Genomic DNA, 18,479 nt, shown 5'->3' with positions numbered 1-18,479 from the left:
TAACATCATGTGAATGGTATGTAGCGAAAATCCCCGTTACCGGGAACTTCCCGGGATGTTTTATTGCACATGTGAAAACAGGGCTTTGGATTCACTCAAGTTGTACATTTTATATTTCCATTTTAATGTATTTTTTGCATATACTCTGTTATAATTCTAATTGCACAATTGTGTTTTTCTTGAACCCAGAGAGCTTTTTTTTGCCCTGACTATTGCAATATTTAAAAGAGAGAGAAGTCCTGGTTTTTATTATTTTCAATTCCATGTTTGGTCTTAAGATATTTTTAATCTCAATCCTTTATTTAGTCGAACAATGTTGTTTTGTTTTTGTAGTTTGTTTTTTATCACTTTTTTCCTTTTTTCCAGCTTTAGTATTTCTCTTTTTTGGCGAAGACTGATTTTTTTCCTTTGGCAAAAAAAAAAAGGCATCTGAAAGCATGACTCCATTTCACTCTTGGCAATGTCTTGACATGCTTTTTGGGCATTTTTCTCACCAAAAGGGATTACATAGCTATTCCCCCAGGAGACATTACAATTCTTGAAATAGTGGAAAAGGAAGAACACTCTTCCATCATTTCGAAAACCATATCTTTTCATGATGCTAACTTGCTTATTTCCCTAACTCTTACCTGACCAAACTCCTGAATAAAGAAATGCAATTTAAAAAATCGTAACCTTCCAAAGGTTTTTCGAGTTTTGGTTTTTCCCCATTAAAATTTTTTTTTCCTGACTTTTATCAAATACTTCCATATTTCTCTGACTTTTGCCAAATTTTTAAATTGTCCCTGACCATTTTTCATTTCCCTGATTTTCCAGGTTACTGAGAACCCTGCTGAAAAACGTAATATTAAAAAAAATTAAAATATGAAGATACGTACATCATTTTTGCCCATACTCATAAGTTGACTGCTAAGCGTATAAAAATAGGAATGTTCCCATTTAGTCATCATTCCAGCAAATTTTCTGAAATTAGAGAGAAAACCATAAAACATGAAATAAGGAAAATAACATCACACATCAAACTTTCTAAACAGTCATTTAATAATGAAAAAATGCATAAATGACTTCATTTAACAAATAAAGCACTGAATGAGATCAAAATTCAGCACTAAATTAGAGCCTGAAAATAATGTCTTTTTAATGTCTCTAAATAAATTACTTTTTCATGTTACCATTTCTCATTGGTACCACAGCCATGTGGATGGTAATGCTTAAATGTCCCTCACTAGGATTTAAACAAGAAGTTGGCATTCAGCATAATAGTCAGCATGCTAACCACTAAACTGCAGGATAGAGTTTGCTCATATTGTACTACTACTACTAAACCGTACATGCATCTCGTACACATTCATCTACAGAATTTCTAACGAATCGGCACATGCTGGAATGTGTGTTCCGAGTGTATTTGTGTTCCATTTTCTGAAGTAACGATGGAAATGCTTGACTTTTTCAATTGGGAGACCCATTTGCATTCGTGCCTCAAAGCTGGAAAACCACAGAAAACCAACTTCAGCTGACACCACTGTGCCATCAACAGGGTTTGAACCTGGATCCCCAGGACAAGAGTCCAGCATGATGCTCACACGAACGCACAGCTATGCTCATATTGTACTGCCATAATACAACAAAATCAAAAAAATAGTATGTAATATCATAGCCACAAACCTTAGAAAATGGCAATTATGGATATTGTAGAATGGATCCAAATTCCTTACAAAAACAATACACAGATCGGGATTTTTGAAAAACAAAGTATAGAATTTTCACTGATAAAAGTGAAATTGCAGGGATTTCTTCTATTTGCAAAAATGTGACATCATACTAGTCATTGCTAATTAACACAAAATCATAAATCTATTATCCAATGATAGGTCGAATCATATGCTATCACCACACTCAAATTAAATTCACACCAACCAAAAATTGTCATCAGACCCAACAACAGCAGACAGGCAGAATAAATTTGACATAAAATCAATCAGGGCTGTAGACAGAAATTTACTTCAAACGGGGAACCAAAGTGATAGAACAATAAAGTGACTTAATCATTATATTCGATACTTTCAGAAATATTCTCACATTTCAGGAAGGCCAGACACTCCCCCCCCCCCCCACTTCTCATCTGCTATGGCCTTGTCCAGGACATATGTCACCTCGTTGATTTGACTGAGGAAATGTTGAACTGACATTGGCTGTTCGACAAATTTTGTCTTTTCCTTGCCGAATTGATTTCAAGCAATGGTAAAACTTCACTCAATACATGTGAATCCATTTTGGGAAAGAACATATGCAACAGACTTTCCTGGAAAAGATTCTTTGGTAATTATTTATCTTTCTAAAAAAGGGGATATTTTGAGAATGCAGTTGAAATTTTAGAGATAAGAATTTTTCAAGAGGTGGGGTCTGGGAGATGTAGCAAAAATTCGGAAGCCTCACAGGAAACTGGGAAGATATGTAACATACACAAAGCTGGGATAAAAGATCTCGACAACAGGATAAGTCCAGCAGTAGAGTTTTGGCGTTCATTCATTAAGCTATATAATATGCATCTGTGCACAACATATACAGTCGGACTCACTAATAAAAACACAGATATTATGAACTTTTACATATAACAAAGTTTTTCCGTGTCCCATGAATTTCGTACTGCTTATTTATGCTATTTTGTGTGCTTATAGCAAACACTGATTTAAGCAAAGTATGCTTATAACAAATTTTCAACCAATTTTTAAACATCAATTGTCCTGAATTTCTTTGAAATGTTATCTAAATCTTATCTGTAGGTTTACCTTTCTGCAACTGATAACGTCTCCTTTATTTTCTTGGAAGACATTCTAATACAGGCTTTTCTGGGTACTGTAAAATTCTATTTAGCTTCACTTTTTTTTCTACTTTTCTCTGTTAAATCTCCTTTTGGTTGCAGAAAACAAGGAAAAAAGGATTGAGGTTATTTATTCCCAAGAATCTGACCTTCAAAGCGCCTCCAGTGCACATTTGTCATTCTATAACTAGATTCGGATGTTGGTTGTGGTGGTTTAATTATAATTTTGTCATGTGCAAATTATAATTTTGAGTATGTCCACATGCAAAACGCTATTCATTGCTTCAAAAATTGCAGCTATACTGGCTGAGAGCAAAAAAATGGGGAAAAAAAAGTCAGGAATAAAAAAATTCTGAATTATACTCAATGCTGATTATTCTTTCTTTAAATGGTTCAAAGGAAGGAAACAAAAGATCTTCTTGTGTTTGTGTTCTTGCTAAAAGAAAAGTCTTTACATTTTGCCTGGTTGTTTGGCAAAAATGATTTAAATGCAAAACGTTCAACATCCATTGTCATATCAAGGGGTGGAAAAGAAAAAAAGCAGCAATTGATTGACACATTCTTTTATGCATTCAATTACATGAGATTTTAATTACATTTTTAATCATTAAAATATATCATCATTTCAATATATTCATTTTAAGAACATTCAGATTACTGAAAAATGCATATAGTGCATGCAAAATGTTTTGCCTTGCTTAAATATATCATTTTCGAGCTGGTACAGATATAACGAAACCCGCATATAACAAATAGTTTCACTGTTTTTTCGACTTTGTTATAAACGGGTCCGACTGTATCAAGATTTGTATATCATTCATTGAATCACAATAGAAATCCAACATTGTCAGTTGATTTGAACGTGAAATTACTATTATCATTACACGTGTAGAAAACATAAATGTTATGCAAAGTTGTAAGCAGGTGATTTCCCAGGTTTGATTTAATCAAAGCTTTTTTTCATATTTTGCAGAAATAATACTTACACCTAACATTTGTTTTATGGGCTCTGACTTGAACAAACAATTAATTCTCAAAACTGAAAATTCATGAATAGAAAAAGCATTCACAATAAAATGACATATTGTTCTGGCCTAGAGAACTAGTTTGTAAAATCAAGCGGCAAATGCATGTGCAAAATTAAGACAGTTCACTCAACTCTCATGGGTCATATCTGAAGACATGGCCTTTCACCAGCAAGCAAAAAACAGAAACCAATTAATATCATTACGTTTTCAGAAAAAGGTATCCACTCTTCTGAATCAGACTAGTGTTTGGTGGAATATATGGCATATCTACAGGTGGCTCAGCATAATACATATGTTGACTCTGTTTCTCTATGGTGTCTATGAGTCCTACGGTTCTTTGAGTTTCTTCACCTAATTCAGTTTGGACCCTAAGGAAAATAACATGAATATATGGTGTTTGTGAATTTTTGAAATGACAAATCAAAAAATTATTGCAACATCACATTGCACCAGAAAGCTAAACTTAGGCAAATATACCTTAGAACCATACAGAGATAATGAAAAACCAAGTTGTGTTCTGACGAGAGTATGTTGTATAAATATTAGTTAATACTACTTAACCATACATGCACTTCGTACACATTTGCAGAGTAACTTCCAATGAATCGTCACATGACGGAATTTTTGTTCTGAGTGTATATGTGGCCCCTAATGTATTTACGTTGTCAGAGTTGTGCTTGTTTCATGTTCTTGCTGGTGTTACCATCCGTCTTCCTTATCTTAAGTGAAAATGGTTGAAATTTTGTGTGATGTAAGTATCATGGGTGAAGGTCTGGCTGTTCTCTGAGGAGAGACTTTTTAAATGAGAGACTGGCTCATATTCGCGCCTTGAAATTGAAAAAATTCAGAAAACAAACTTCAGTCAACCGCCACTGTGCCATCAACAGAGTTTGAACCTGGATCCTCATGATGCCCACAAGACTGCACAGTGACTAATACTAGTTACTAAAACCTGATAAGTTTATAAGCAAAAATAGTGAGAATTTAGTTCATGTAAAAGACCTACCCTTGAACACTGGATCCAATGTTGGAGAAAAATGTTTCTAAATCTGGCGTGTTCAGTGTTTCGTGTCCCACAGAAAAGACTGAACGAAGGGCGTGCAAGTATCCAAGCATCGGCTCTAGAAGTGCTATTTTTCTTTTGTACTGTAGAGCATTTAGATTGGCATAGTAATGCAGTGCTGTCTAAAATAGTTGATAAATAGAAGATACCCATTAGGAATGCATTGGGGTAAAAGTGTTTAGTACAGTATCTATTCAATACCATATCTCAGGGTAATAACAAATTTTATGCAATACTTATACAGTGAAAGTTTGGTAAAAGTTTCAACAAGACAAGCAAAATTCATTCCATAAATGTGCCCATGATCCAAAACTCTTATATAACACATCAAAAAACACCTTCCCCACAAAATATATTGGACACTTAAATAATTCATTCCACAACTGTCTCCTTCACAACAAGCAATCACTGTCAGAGATGAAGCATAAGGTTGATTTATTTTATATTACTGTATTATTGACACCCATATGATTATTTGACATCCATATTTTTTATGGATATCTTTTTTCAGCCACCTCATTGAGCATTTTGCCATGTGCTTATATTTTTGCTTATTTTATATTGAAAGGTCGGGTATTTTCAGAATGACACAAAAGAGCAGAGGCCTCACTTCGAAATTTATATCAATACACATCCAGACAGTGAAACACTCTTTCATGGGCGTGACACTGCTGTTGTCAGTGACTATCTAATGAATGGGCACGAAGGCCCTGTGGGACTCAAGTAAAAAAAAAAAGCAAGGACACCCCCCCCCCAAATGATTGAAGGTTTTCATTAATGCTAATACATATGCAATATATATATTTTTTAATTCGGTCTTTCATTAGAACAATAAAAGAAGCCTTAAAAAATTCTTGGAGTCAGCCCTTGAACTCGTTAAGCTGGAAGTGAGAGAACCGTCAAGAAAAATGTGGCCATACTTCCAGTACAACTCATTTGGTAGTAAATTGCCCATGGCAATAGACTGGAGTTGAGCTGTTTGAAATAAAAGAAAAATGAGAGCTAAACTGTGGTCATATGATGCTCAACAGATAACGCAAATATGTGTAAAGCATAGGTGGAGGTAGACTTGAAAGTCTGGGGGGGGGGGGGGCACGATGATGATCATGTCAATTTATATGTACACATATGCATTAGATCAGTTGACTCCACCTTGGGAGACTGTTTTCCCCCTTCCCCCCCCCCACATCTCTGCCCATGGTGCAGTCCCATAAACTAGTCCTCATGTAGGGGTGCTTTGGTATACATAATTTAAGTAAATCATTTCTAATTTCAGTCTCTTGACATTCCGTTTTATACAGGTCTCACTATATGTGTGTGTGTGTATATATATGCAGTAAAATCCCTCTTAATGGTCATTCCTCTTTTGCAGCCAAGTAATATTCCCCCTCCCCCTTTGTAATAAAATTATGCATTTAAAAATTCTGATTAACGGTTGCCCCTCTTTTACAGGCAAAATTTTTGTCTCGCTGGTATCCGCAACAGACAGGTTTTACTGTATATATATACACATAGTATTTAATGCTTAGTATTTTAATTAAGATAATGGCACAGAGACTCAGCAGCAATTCCATAACACAAAAAAAATTGAGAATTTATTCAAACTGGTGAGGAACAGATAAGAGCTGCTGCCCACCCTCTGCAAAAGACAAACCTCAACTGATGCGAGTATATGGGTTTCTTCTATACACTCCCGTACACAGACAGACAGACAACATGAGCCTCTATTTACAATACTATTCCCAAGCAAGCCATTCCACGAATATATATGAGGGTTCTACGATTATCTGAAGATAATTACCCTAGTATGGGATTTTTAGCCAAGTAGCTGGTTGTAATCCATGAGGATTACAAATAGCTCAAGGCGAAAGCAATTCAGGTGAAAAGACACGTGTTTACGCATCTCAATGTATTTTAATCATTGATATATTGTATTCATGTTTGTTGGTGTTAATCTGTATCAGTGAGACTAGTTGATTACACTTAATAAAGCAACAAGTAAGGTACATAAATAGTGCATAATAATTTAAGTCTAATCACTTGATGGAATTTCTTGGTAGCCATGTAAACTTCTTCATTGATATCTTGTCTCATTCTTTCATTGTCCCGTTTTTTTGGGGTCTTGCAAAACTTCACTACAGCCTGCTCCATTTCTGTATAATCAAATAAAGAAACACCCTTTTGAAGTATAAAGCCTGTGATTTGCATAAATAGACTGTTAATAAAAGCAAAAGAAAACCATATGTTTTTTTCACTTCATAACCAATAATGTGCCCAAAAAAAACATTTTTAAAGAAGCCAATAATAAAGGCAAACAACAAGGGAAAACCACAAAATTTCCAATGTGTTTTGACACACTATGAATGCCGTCTTCTGAGAAGCACAAATCATTGGCATGTATGATTGTTTCAGAAGTGCATATCAATAACATAAATTTCATGACAGCCAGATTTTGCATTAAAGTACCAAAACAATAAAATAATGAACATATTAGACCTTATTTTCAAATATGAAATATTGTGTGAATTATTTATCTCTTCAGTTTTATCTTCAAAGCGTATATACAGAGTAAATTACTTTATGGCATATAAAAAAGGATATTGTGAAAATTATTTAAAAATTTATAAATTCTTACCACTTGATGCAATCGAAAACATTTCCATCATGGTGAAAACATCTGAGCAAAAAAAAAGTGAATAATGAGGAAAAGTATTCATCATATTTATTTGTTAAAATTTTCTGAACTTTCCACTATACTTTTATTAGTATGCAATTTGGGAGAAATTTAATTATTTTTCAGTTTCGGGAGTAAGCACGCACTTACTCACAGTAAGTTCGCTTTTCACACATTCACGCCAGGAGTGTATCATATTGGTAGAGATACAAAAAAATAGGATTTTGCCCTCTAAGATGATGGCCTCTAAAATTGACATTAAAATTATCATATAGTTGTAAGAATATTTCAAGTATACGATTCCTAAATCAGCATAATTCAATAAATATAATAGAGTTGAGCTGGCTTGTAACAAAATCAGTTATATCTAATTTTTTTCCATCCCAGCAAACCTGCGATACCAAAATAGTGTTAAAAATATCACTTACAGCAAATGGTGGTACTTTATGAATATCCAATAACAATGTTTTTGTGACAATAACTTAATTTTTTCCTTAAAATTAAGTTCCATAAAATCAGAAACTCTCTTACAGAAACAAAGTCAAAGTACTACTGCTACTTAAACTAACATGTCCCTTGCGTACATTTCTCTGAGGAATTTCTAACGAATCGGTACATGTCGGAATATGTTGTGTGAGTGTATATATATGCGTGGCCCTAACGTATTTATATTGTTAGAGTCGTGCTTGTTTTGTGTTTATTGCTAGTGCTGCCATCTGTGTTTGGTATTTGAAGTAAAGATGGTAAATTCTTGAATTTTCATGTTATGTCAGTATTGTGTTGTAGGTTTGCCTGCTCTCTGCAGAGAGACTTTTTCAAATGGAAGATCGGCTTTGAACTTGGAAAACTGCAGGAAACTAACTTCCGCCAACCACCAATGTGCATCAATAGCATTCAAACCTGGATCCTCACGATGACAGTCCAGCACAATGCCTACACAACCAGCTAGTCAAAGTACTACAGTAGTATTCTAAGAAAGGCTCTAGGGATGATCTTGACTAATCCTAGGTGTCAGGTAAGCATGGTGACTCAAGCCATTGGTATTAGCACATAAAATTTTCTACACGTGGTTGCTCAATTGAGTTAATCCCTAAATTGGCATCTAAGAACGACACAAAATTTTATTGCACATCTTTTAACATGGGAAAAGTAAAAGTAACGTTATTTGGGACCGTTTTTCTTGAGCAAAAAATTATGCTTGGCTCCTAAGCAATTTGGCTGGCACCTAAATATGTTTTTGATTTGGCTAGCCCTGCTCTGGAGGGTGTTCTATCAGTGCTATCTATAGCTAGATGACGATCTCTAGCTACGGATAGTGTGGGTTCTGTAAATTCTCAGAACTGGAATAAAGAGGGATCACAGCATAACCACAGTTTTATTTATGTCAACGTTTTTCCATTTTTGTAAACTTCATGACCATTATTGTCTGTAACAATTCAAAGGACTACTTACAACAGTGAGAACCACTGTTCTAAGTTTTAAGTTTCTGTCACCCATGGCTCCTCCTAATAGTGAATCACTTCAAAGCACCTAACAGCTAGGTACACACCAATATTGTCTGCTTGCCTCTGACATTGGTTGGTGACATTTCCCCCCCCCCCGGGGGGATTGTATATCCAGGCTTGATTGTAGTAACATAATGATAGTTCAGTAGAGCCTCCATGAAACATAGCACGTAGTTGGACAAAGATCATTCAAAGTCCAAATTTCAGTTTGCAGAAATGCTAGTAGGGCTGACAAAATTTAACATAGGAAAATTGACAGTCAGTGTCATGCCACGCAATGAATGCCAATACCCGAGCTCACCAGAGATAAACGTGAATGAATTATTGCAATTTACAAAGAAGAGGGTTTTCACAGTGCTAAAGGTAAAAAAATAGTTGAAGGAAAAGAGTTTTTGCGAAAAGGCCATTGTTTAACTAATAAATAATGTATCTTCTAATAAGAAGCACTTGTCTTCCCCCTAAAATACATTTGTGCATGACATACCTGAAAGATCTGCATCAATGAATCGATTCAATGGATACATCATTCCATCACTCATCTGAGATACGCAGACTTGTTGCAGTGAACTGACCTGGGAAAAGAAACACAATAAAGAATTTGAAGAGTCATATTATGGAATATTTATATTTGGAAATGAATAATTTGCCATACAGTTAATAAAAACACTGTGTTTAACTCTTTGAGCAGCACAGCAGAAATCTCTAAATGCTCTTCAAAATGCCATACGTTTTTAATGAAGTGGGCTTTCCTCCGATATTCAGCAGGTGGAAAGTTAGGGATATAGGAAAAAAATTTCGATTGAGAAATCAACTTTATGAAATATTTAGGCTTGTCTATGCTAAAAATAAGACTTTAAGAAGACAAAATATCTCGTCAATGCCACTTAAAGGGCTGAGGGAAAAAAATGAATAAGGTGCATTTGATCTCGTAAGTTGATGTACCAGTGCGGGGTGTAGAATATTTATATTATATTATTTATACAATATTGTAGGCCGATGCTTATACAGTTTTTTGTCAGTCAATAGAATATAAAACAATATTTTTTACTTATGACATCACTGTAAATCGATAGAATTTTAAGCTATGGCCTTGTTAAACTGGCCACTTTAGATGATTGGCAGTAACATATATACATACAAAACAAACATTCAAGTAGTGAAAAGTAAAAAAAAGCATACTTCATCTAAAGTAGAGGCAATCTCTCGTAACGTCGCTTTCAATACACTGTCACTGTCTGTATCCAGAGGAAAAGGCTATAACAAATGTAACATACTTACAAAAAATGTAATCATGACCACATGTATCATATCAATTTCTTTTTGATGTCACTTAAAGGCATCTTCACATGTGTTTCCATGTTCTGTAAAAATGTCATATTGGTATTTCTGTGCGTAAGAAACATGACATTTTTACAGAGCACAGAAATACATGTGAAGGAGCTTTTAGTGACATTAAAAAAATTGAGAATTTTGATACATGACATTTTGTACCAACAGCAACGATATGCAGCATTCAATGAAGCAACGCAAAAGAGTTAATTCCCTTAAAACCAAATAATTTTAATGTCTCCTGTTAACGTTGATGAAGTTAAATGTTATAAGCAAGGCTCGGATTTCTGTCTTTACTTTCTTTTTTCTTTTTTTCTTTTTTTTGCATATTTCGCTATTTTTACACATGATAGAACATATTTTTACAATTTTAAGACATATTTTGCATTTTTCTATAAAAAGTCAATTTTTTCCTCACTATTATAAACCTGCTTCAGACTCGTCTCATCGGTTCCCACCTATGACGAGATCTCTTAGGACTAGGATTTTTATGCGCTAAAAATGAAACATTGTTGCTGATTGGTAAAAAATCCAGAAATTCATGTTTTTCAACCAATCAGCAATGACATTGAATTGTTAGAGCATATAAAAGTGTGTGGCTGTAAATAGATTAATCATCTGTATTGGTGTCTAGTAACTCATGGAAAAAATTGGCTGAAATTGGTAAATGGAGGAATTGAGCGTTTGTGGGAAACTTTTAAAGTTTTTATCAAATAAAAAGAATTTATTTTAATTTTATGTAATGCTTTTCTAAAATTAAATACTGTACTTGGCTAGGCTAAGTATTCTCACCTATAGATGGCAGCACATTAATTCTGAATTTGTAGGGGAAAACACTCAAAAGGGAAATTTTGGCTGGATCAGATTAATTAGTAAAACGAAGAATTTTTGTTCATACAATAAGTAATGGTTCAAAATAATTTAAACTGCATCAACTCTTCTCGTTATCACATTATTTTGCTAAATACTAATGTTATTTGAGATTGGAATGAAAAATCTTTTAGGACATATTTTTCGTTTTATAGGGCATATTTACAGTTTTAGTTTTTTAAGAGCATAAATGTACATTTTATGGAGCATATTTTAGAAGTTTTAGAGCATAAAAATCTTAGCCCTAGTTATAAGACTTCAAGAACCTACCTGCTTTTCATACATTTTTATGTGTTGAGACAGATCACTTGTAGCTGATGCCAACTCTTTCTGAAATGAGAATTTCAAAAATGAAAATGACAAACACGTGGGTCAAGGATTATAAATGATTTATGGACATTTAGCCCCTGACATTTTACCCCAGGATCTTTTTATTTCATCCTGAATGGGGCCAAGTGAGTGGGTGAGTGATCATATGAGCGACCATCTGAAAGACTGAGTGGTGAGTGACTGTATGAGTGAGCAAGTGATTGTATAAGTAATCAAATGAGTGGGTGAGTGACCATACGATTGTCCATAGCAGTGAGTGACTATACAAGTGTCCATATGAATGACCAAGTGAGTAAATGTGAGTGACAGTATGAATGACTGAGTGCCCAAGTGAGTAGGTGAATTACTGAAGTGCCCATATGAAGGACTTACTCGCTTATGAGCTCACTCACCCACTACCTTGGTCACTCATATGGTCACTTATGCAATCACTCACCCACTAACTTGGTCACTCATATGGTCACTTATGCAATCACTCACCCACTAACTTGGTCACTTATGCAATCACTCACCCACACACTTGGCCCCATCCAAGGCAAAACGTTGAGAACACAATGTTGGAGACAAATTTTTCGGATCCCATTATGGATATGTAACAAAACTTCAATAATGCATCACATTGCTATGGGTATTAATCTGGTAATCTCACCTGGGCATTTAAAACCTTTTCACAATGAGACCTCAATATTTCTATGTATTTTCTAAGTAGTTCTGCATCTTGTTCAAAAAGAGCTACCATCGAGCGTGTCTGAAAAGAGAAAGAAAAAACATCAAAAGCGAACAGAATAACAAATATTATTTCTTCCATTACAAATAAAACTGTCACAGCTTGTTCATTTTAAAGTATTGAAGCCGCTCCCCACAAGTTAAGAGCACAATTTGTGATAACTTTCTTTTTTTTCCATTGGTCACCAACTCGGTCATATAGCCATATGTCAATTTACTACCAATTCAGTTGGGTCAGGGAAATCTTTGTCTGGAGAAAGCCATGCTATACTTCCTTTTTCGTCTTGGACAAAGGCAATCACGAAAGTGTAATACGGCTTTCTCTAGATAGAAAGATTTTGGAATTTCAATATGCCCTCGCTGAGGCTCCATTATTCAGTGGGTGATCTTACCACTGTGCCTGTCAGATAAATGCCAAGCAAGGTTACCTGAGGCCTTCTATGCATCCATAGGACACAGAGTAGTACATGGGTAAGTCCATTTATGCCAAAGTAATAAATTCAAGCCAAAATTTGCAGATAGTTGTAGATATCAATGAAAATTTTTGTACATTGGAAAAATAAGACACAAACGTATCTTTCGGAGCAAAAATTAACACAATACCGAGTGTTATTTTCAAAACATGTACACAGTCAAGTGCACATATCTGGGACAATTTAGGGATTTTTGTTTTAATATGTTGGTAGCCCTGACAGTTGTTGCACAGATTATGTTTAAAGCAGATCATCACGTTTATTTGTTGTGTTAACATTTCATTGTAGTTCGAGCAGTGTAGTACATGTTTCTGTTGAGGGTAAGTTTTCATGTGTTTTCTCAAAAATTGGTTTTTTAATGAACTACTAAGGTTTGTACAAGTTATATTTAGACATGGGGGGTGTAATCTGATTTAGGGCAATGTCTCCAATTTAAAATGCTGGTTCAATCTTTTTTTTATCCCATTAATGTTAGTTAGAGCCCACTTGAGTAGGAAAAAACAGCTAAGTTTGTCTATAAACTTGAGACACTGCCCCATGTTCGGCACATTGCATGGAAATTAATTACATAGGAAATGGTCATAGACGCTAGTTCAGATGAGCAGCTGTTTACAATCCATTTTATGATAACTCGCATGGGTAAAATCTCATTTCCTGATTTTGATTACATTGAGGAAGTTTCAATGAATGAGGGAATTGTGAAGCCTTTTAGCATACACTTTTGTCCTCTAGCTTTTCAAACATTTCAAAATGTTTTGTGTTTTTTGAAACAGATTTTATTTTCTGTATATTATGCCAAGGTGAACTCAGAAAGAAAAGTTATCTGATCTCCACAGGGAATCTAACCCAGGCTCTCTTGCAAACTGGGCAAGCATGCTGCCATCTACACCACTGGAACCCTGCCTTCCTTATTCGACACACTGTGGCGTGAGGAGCTGAAGTAGGGGCATTAGTAGCCTCTCTTAACTGCAGCAATCTCTCTATTTTGTTCTTTGTCCCTTTGCGTCAACCAAAGTCGTTACACGCATTAATGTTTTTTTTACTGCAAGTTGTTCCAGTTCAAGTTTTTCCACTTCCCAAGTTCATTCGTTCCTTTTTTTCTTTTTTTTTTTGAATGTGTGATATTTTTCTTACCAGAGAACTTACTCTGTGATTTTGTCACAAAGGTTGTGACATTATTTTTGATGAATAAAATTATTTCTGAACTGTTTTTAGTCTGGTATTGTCTCTCAGGGCTTCTTTCTAAAAAGATTTAAGCGGTCTTAAGTTAAAACTTAAGCACCTAAACATGAGACCACGAACAAAAACTATAATGTCCCAAGTTAAGTTACCCGCGCCTTACAAGGAACAAATGCCATTTATTTATTTTTTATTCTGGTACTAAATGTTCAGATACAATTTTCAAATTATCAGTACAAAGAATCTTGACACCTTTCAGAATGTGAGTGTTTTTTTTAATTTCAACATTTCCCGGATGGGGTGATTTTTCAGAGCAAAGTTCAAAATTGTCCCAAGTATGGGCACTCAACTTTACATACAGACTGAAAAATCGAAAAAGGTTTACACCATCGCCCTTTAGAAATTTAAGAACTTTTTGGGAATCTGCACAGTAAAATTGAAACTTGAAAGACTTGGCAGCTAATGACATGGTTATCCTTCCATTAATTCACAGAAGAAACAAGTCGACAATTATTAGTTGAATATCATTCTTACCCCCCCCCCTTTCTTTATCCTTCATAAACCGAATTATGTTATTTTCATCTGAGTGAGCATTAGGATTGTTGAAAACAAGCATTTCCACAACTGAGAAAATTTGAATTTGCTGCCCTAGGCTATAGCCTGTTAAGCCCACCTGCCCCACTCCTTGTAAATACACCTCTGTTTCTAGAGGTCACTGTTTTGATCATTTACACACTCGCAAGCTGTTTTGGTCAATCGTACGGTTTCACACCGTAAATCACTCTTTTGGTCACTCACATGCTTTCAAACTCTAAATCACTCCTTTAGTCATTCACTGACCAGGTCCCTCAATCTTTAGATCAGTCTTTCGATCTTTCACTGACCTGGTCCCTCAATCTTTAGATCAGTCTTTCGATCTTTCACTGACATGGTCCTTAGCTCTCTAGAGCTACTCTCTGGGCCATTCACATGCTTGCATACATTCTTAGTCAATCTTTTGGCACTCACTGACTTGTTTTCTTGCTGCCTAGTCATTCCCATGCTCAAATACTATCTAAGTATTTTTCTGTTGATTACTCCTACGCTCAAACACTATCTAAGTTTTTTCTGTTCGTCACTTGCATATCTGCACACTTTCTTGGTCACTCTTTTGGCTGCCTTTGGTCACTAACATGCCTGTAAACTCTCTACATCACTATTTTTGTCAATCACCTAGTTCCCAGATTTCAGAGGTGCATTTATGGTACCCTTCCCGTTTTACCAGTCTTATTAACCACTCATTCCTCAAATTTGTCGCCCTTCCAAACTTGCCAACATGGGCTATAGCCCACTAGGCTCCCCCACTTTTCCCTGTGATTACACCTCTTCTGATAGATAATAAATTCAGCCACTATTATTTCAATGAACTTTATAAGATATAAGCTCGGTATTCCTGAAATATTTTTCAGATTTAATGGCATTCATCAAAGAATGATTTCAGCTCTTTTCGCGCGAAAAATTAACTTAATCATTTCAAGTATTTCTGTTGTCAGCAAAAAATGGTACAGTAAAACTGAATTAATTCGAAACATATTCGCAACATTTTTATACCTGAGGATTATCCTCCAACGCATCTTCAAGATGAATTTTTTCCAGACCAGGCATCTTGACAACCTGAATATAATAATAATTGTAAATAGCATCAGATAAGGATCTCTCACTAAATCAGACAAAAAATGGAAAAAATTATTTAAAAAAATATCAACCAAAAAAATCTAAGAAAATTCTTAGCGACACTTCTTTACCTGCTGACAAATAAAATATAGTCAGAAGCAAAGATTGTTAAACATTAATGGTGAAAACATTAATTTAAATTTAACCTCGTTAAGCAATAGACAAATGTGACGAGGCATTTTGCCTATTTAAGCACTTGATATTTATGCTTGACACTCACAACATATACCATCTATCTCAGAGAGTTGCTCGTATTCATTTTTGACAAGTGCTGATACTATGAACATTTTTTTTTTGTATAAATTGCATTTTTTTGTTCTTTTTTCCCCCCTCAATTTTATGGAGGACAACAAATATATAATTTGCATTTATTTTGCTAGAGCATGAGAGGCAGTCGATCAAAGTAAAGTTTTTAGATGAAACATTACTACAGCTTGATGTTCAAACCAAGAAATCTGGATTTTTCTTTAATTTTTATCATCCCTAACTTATGATCAAACCTTGTTTTTGGTTACCTAATGCAAGGGGGAAAAAGACATTTTTATGTGTTTTGCAACACTGATCAAAAACTAAGCATGTTGAAAACGTGTTTTTCAGAAATAATAGATGCCTCTGAACTGACACACCTGATAAATAGAGAAAACAATCTTCAATTATATATTTTTCATAAAAAAAAAGGTAGCCAAGAGAAGGATGGAAAAATGGGATGGACACAGCCAGTAGGAGGATGTTTCCTTACAAATGAAAATTTGTCCACGCAAATTTCACAAATTTATTGATGAAAAAATTAAAAGCAGAGTGGCAACTTTGAAACTCAAAAACTAGAATGCAAATAGAAAGTGACGAATAAAAAGTTCGGCATCAAATATATTTCATGTAAACTGCTGGGGACACAATTTAAGCGGCCAATTTGGTGAGAATCACCCACACATTTTGGTAGTTTATTTTCAACTTGGCCAAACACTGATACTATGCATAATTTTTTTGTCAACTTCATTCTTTTTTTGTGTGTGTTTATCTCTTTTTCCCCGTTAATTTTGTGGGGATAACGGATTCTAATACTTCTCTGTTTTGCTAGAGCACAAGTAGTATTCTCAAAGCAAAGTCCTCGGATGAAACATTACTGCAGTTTGATTTTACAATGAAGAAATCTGTTATTTTTTTTCACTCTTTCCCCCCCCCCCCAACTTATGATCAACCCTTCCTCCTAGTTGCCTAATGCCAAGACATTTTTACATGTTTCGCTACAACTAGGCATGTTGAAAATATGTGTTTTTCAGAAATAATAGAAGTCTCTAAACCAGGGAGCTGGATAAATCGCAAAAAAAAAATCTAGGAACCAAGAACAATTTTTTACCCGAAGAAAAAGGTCCAATATCTTTTTGACTTTGTCAGTGACTCTCTTTCACGTTGGCAGATGTGCCGCTATAAATTCCAAACATTTTTGTGCTGCTCTCAGCCTGCAATTTTGTATACACACAAAGAAAATTTTAGGTGCCAATATACCAATTTTTTGGTAGCCATGGAGATGTGGTGCTTGGAATTTGTCGAGCTCTGCTCTAAACAAAAATATGAGGTAAATTGAAAATATATAACTCTCAATTATATATTTCTCACCAAAAAATATAGCCAAAAGATGGACGTTCAAGAAAGACACTTGTTTCTATTTACCTGAATAAATCAAATCTGTGAAGTAGTAACAACGTCAAATTTTGCGGAGCACAGTTCAAGTCAAAATGTCTGCGAGCAAGTTGTTTTAGAGGGATAAAATAAAAATTCATAAATTTGCAGATGATAACCACAGTCACTGCCAGTTCCAATGTTTGCAATGAAGGGACTGGAAACGTTTCGATATTTTGTGGAAGGGCAAGAAAATGTGCTATGTGATGTTATGCAGATTTCAGGGAAACTCGACTGTTTAGACTAGTTCGCTTTATTTGACTAGTTTAACTTCAGCGAAGTGGGGAAAAAAACCAATCATCTATGATGCATTGTTTGATAAAGAAGTTCTTTAAAGTTCTTCTAAGTTCTCTCAAAGATTCATTGTATGTACATCAATCAAAAAGTAAGATTTTGTTTTTTCCTATTTCTTGTTTTCCCGCATTATAATACAGTAGCCGCTGCTCATTAGAATCTTGTTTGATTCACCCATTTTGATTCTTATAAGCGGCTGATTCCAGGGCCGTCTGATGGGCATCATGGGCTCTCGGGCCAAGTGATTTTTCTGAAACGCTATGTAGAAAATCTCTAAAAATCGGTTCTCATTTTTGTTAGTTCCTGGGGCCCCATGAGTTGGCACTGGTTGATTCTTACACACGGTGGTTACTGTTGTACAAGTAAATATTCAATAGACCAACAAATAATTGCTTCTTATTATATCACTATATATGCCATAATGTTTGCTAATAAATTAAAAACTACATAAAAAAGCTATGATCTGTGTAGAACAATGTCTTATACAGTAGTTCTGTATAAGACATAGGTGGCAGAACCTAAGGGCTAAGACCATTTGAACCCCCTCCCCCCAATAAATTTTGTGGGGGGGACTGAGCCTTACAAATAATTTCTGAAAATTCACCTTCTATCTCCTGTGTACGTGCGTGAATCCTGTATATACAGGATGACCAGCAATTTTCAGCCCCCCTCCCTCAAAGTTTTTTTCATATTGGTGCCTCTGTATAAGACATACTTTATATCATGTTCATGTATAAGGCTGGGATTATACTATAAAAGTTTCATAAAAGTTGATTTATAAAACTTGAAAAATA

At 34.9% G+C, this 18,479-nt stretch overlaps 1 protein-coding gene across 1 annotated transcript in view; it reads right to left on the bottom strand.

Annotated features, from left to right (window-relative positions):
- LOC149075678 (DCC-interacting protein 13-alpha-like) overlaps window positions 1-18,479 on the bottom strand; it is a 36,023-nt gene that overhangs the window by 12,355 nt on the left and 5,189 nt on the right. Inside the window, exons 2-11 of the mRNA XM_089243167.1 lie at window positions 15,589-15,651; window positions 12,270-12,368; window positions 11,561-11,620; window positions 10,271-10,345; window positions 9,576-9,663; window positions 7,548-7,589; window positions 6,953-7,065; window positions 4,856-5,034; window positions 4,053-4,217; window positions 879-963 (exon numbers count right to left, since the gene is read on the bottom strand). Of these exons, the coding sequence (XP_089099293.1) occupies window positions 879-963; window positions 4,053-4,217; window positions 4,856-5,034; window positions 6,953-7,065; window positions 7,548-7,589; window positions 9,576-9,663; window positions 10,271-10,345; window positions 11,561-11,620; window positions 12,270-12,368; window positions 15,589-15,642 (960 nt within the window). The 5' untranslated portion in view covers window positions 15,643-15,651. The remainder of the gene's footprint in view (window positions 1-878; window positions 964-4,052; window positions 4,218-4,855; window positions 5,035-6,952; window positions 7,066-7,547; window positions 7,590-9,575; window positions 9,664-10,270; window positions 10,346-11,560; window positions 11,621-12,269; window positions 12,369-15,588; window positions 15,652-18,479) is intronic.

This window comes from Pholcus phalangioides, unplaced genomic scaffold (genome assembly GCF_987345545.1).
Source record: "Pholcus phalangioides strain wild (caught in Gottingen) unplaced genomic scaffold, Ppha-v1.0 ptg000015l_1, whole genome shotgun sequence".
Lineage (NCBI taxonomy): Eukaryota > Metazoa > Arthropoda > Arachnida > Araneae > Pholcidae > Pholcus > Pholcus phalangioides.
The sequence above is the reverse complement of the archived record's forward strand: the minus strand, read 5'-3'. Positions and strand labels throughout refer to the sequence as shown.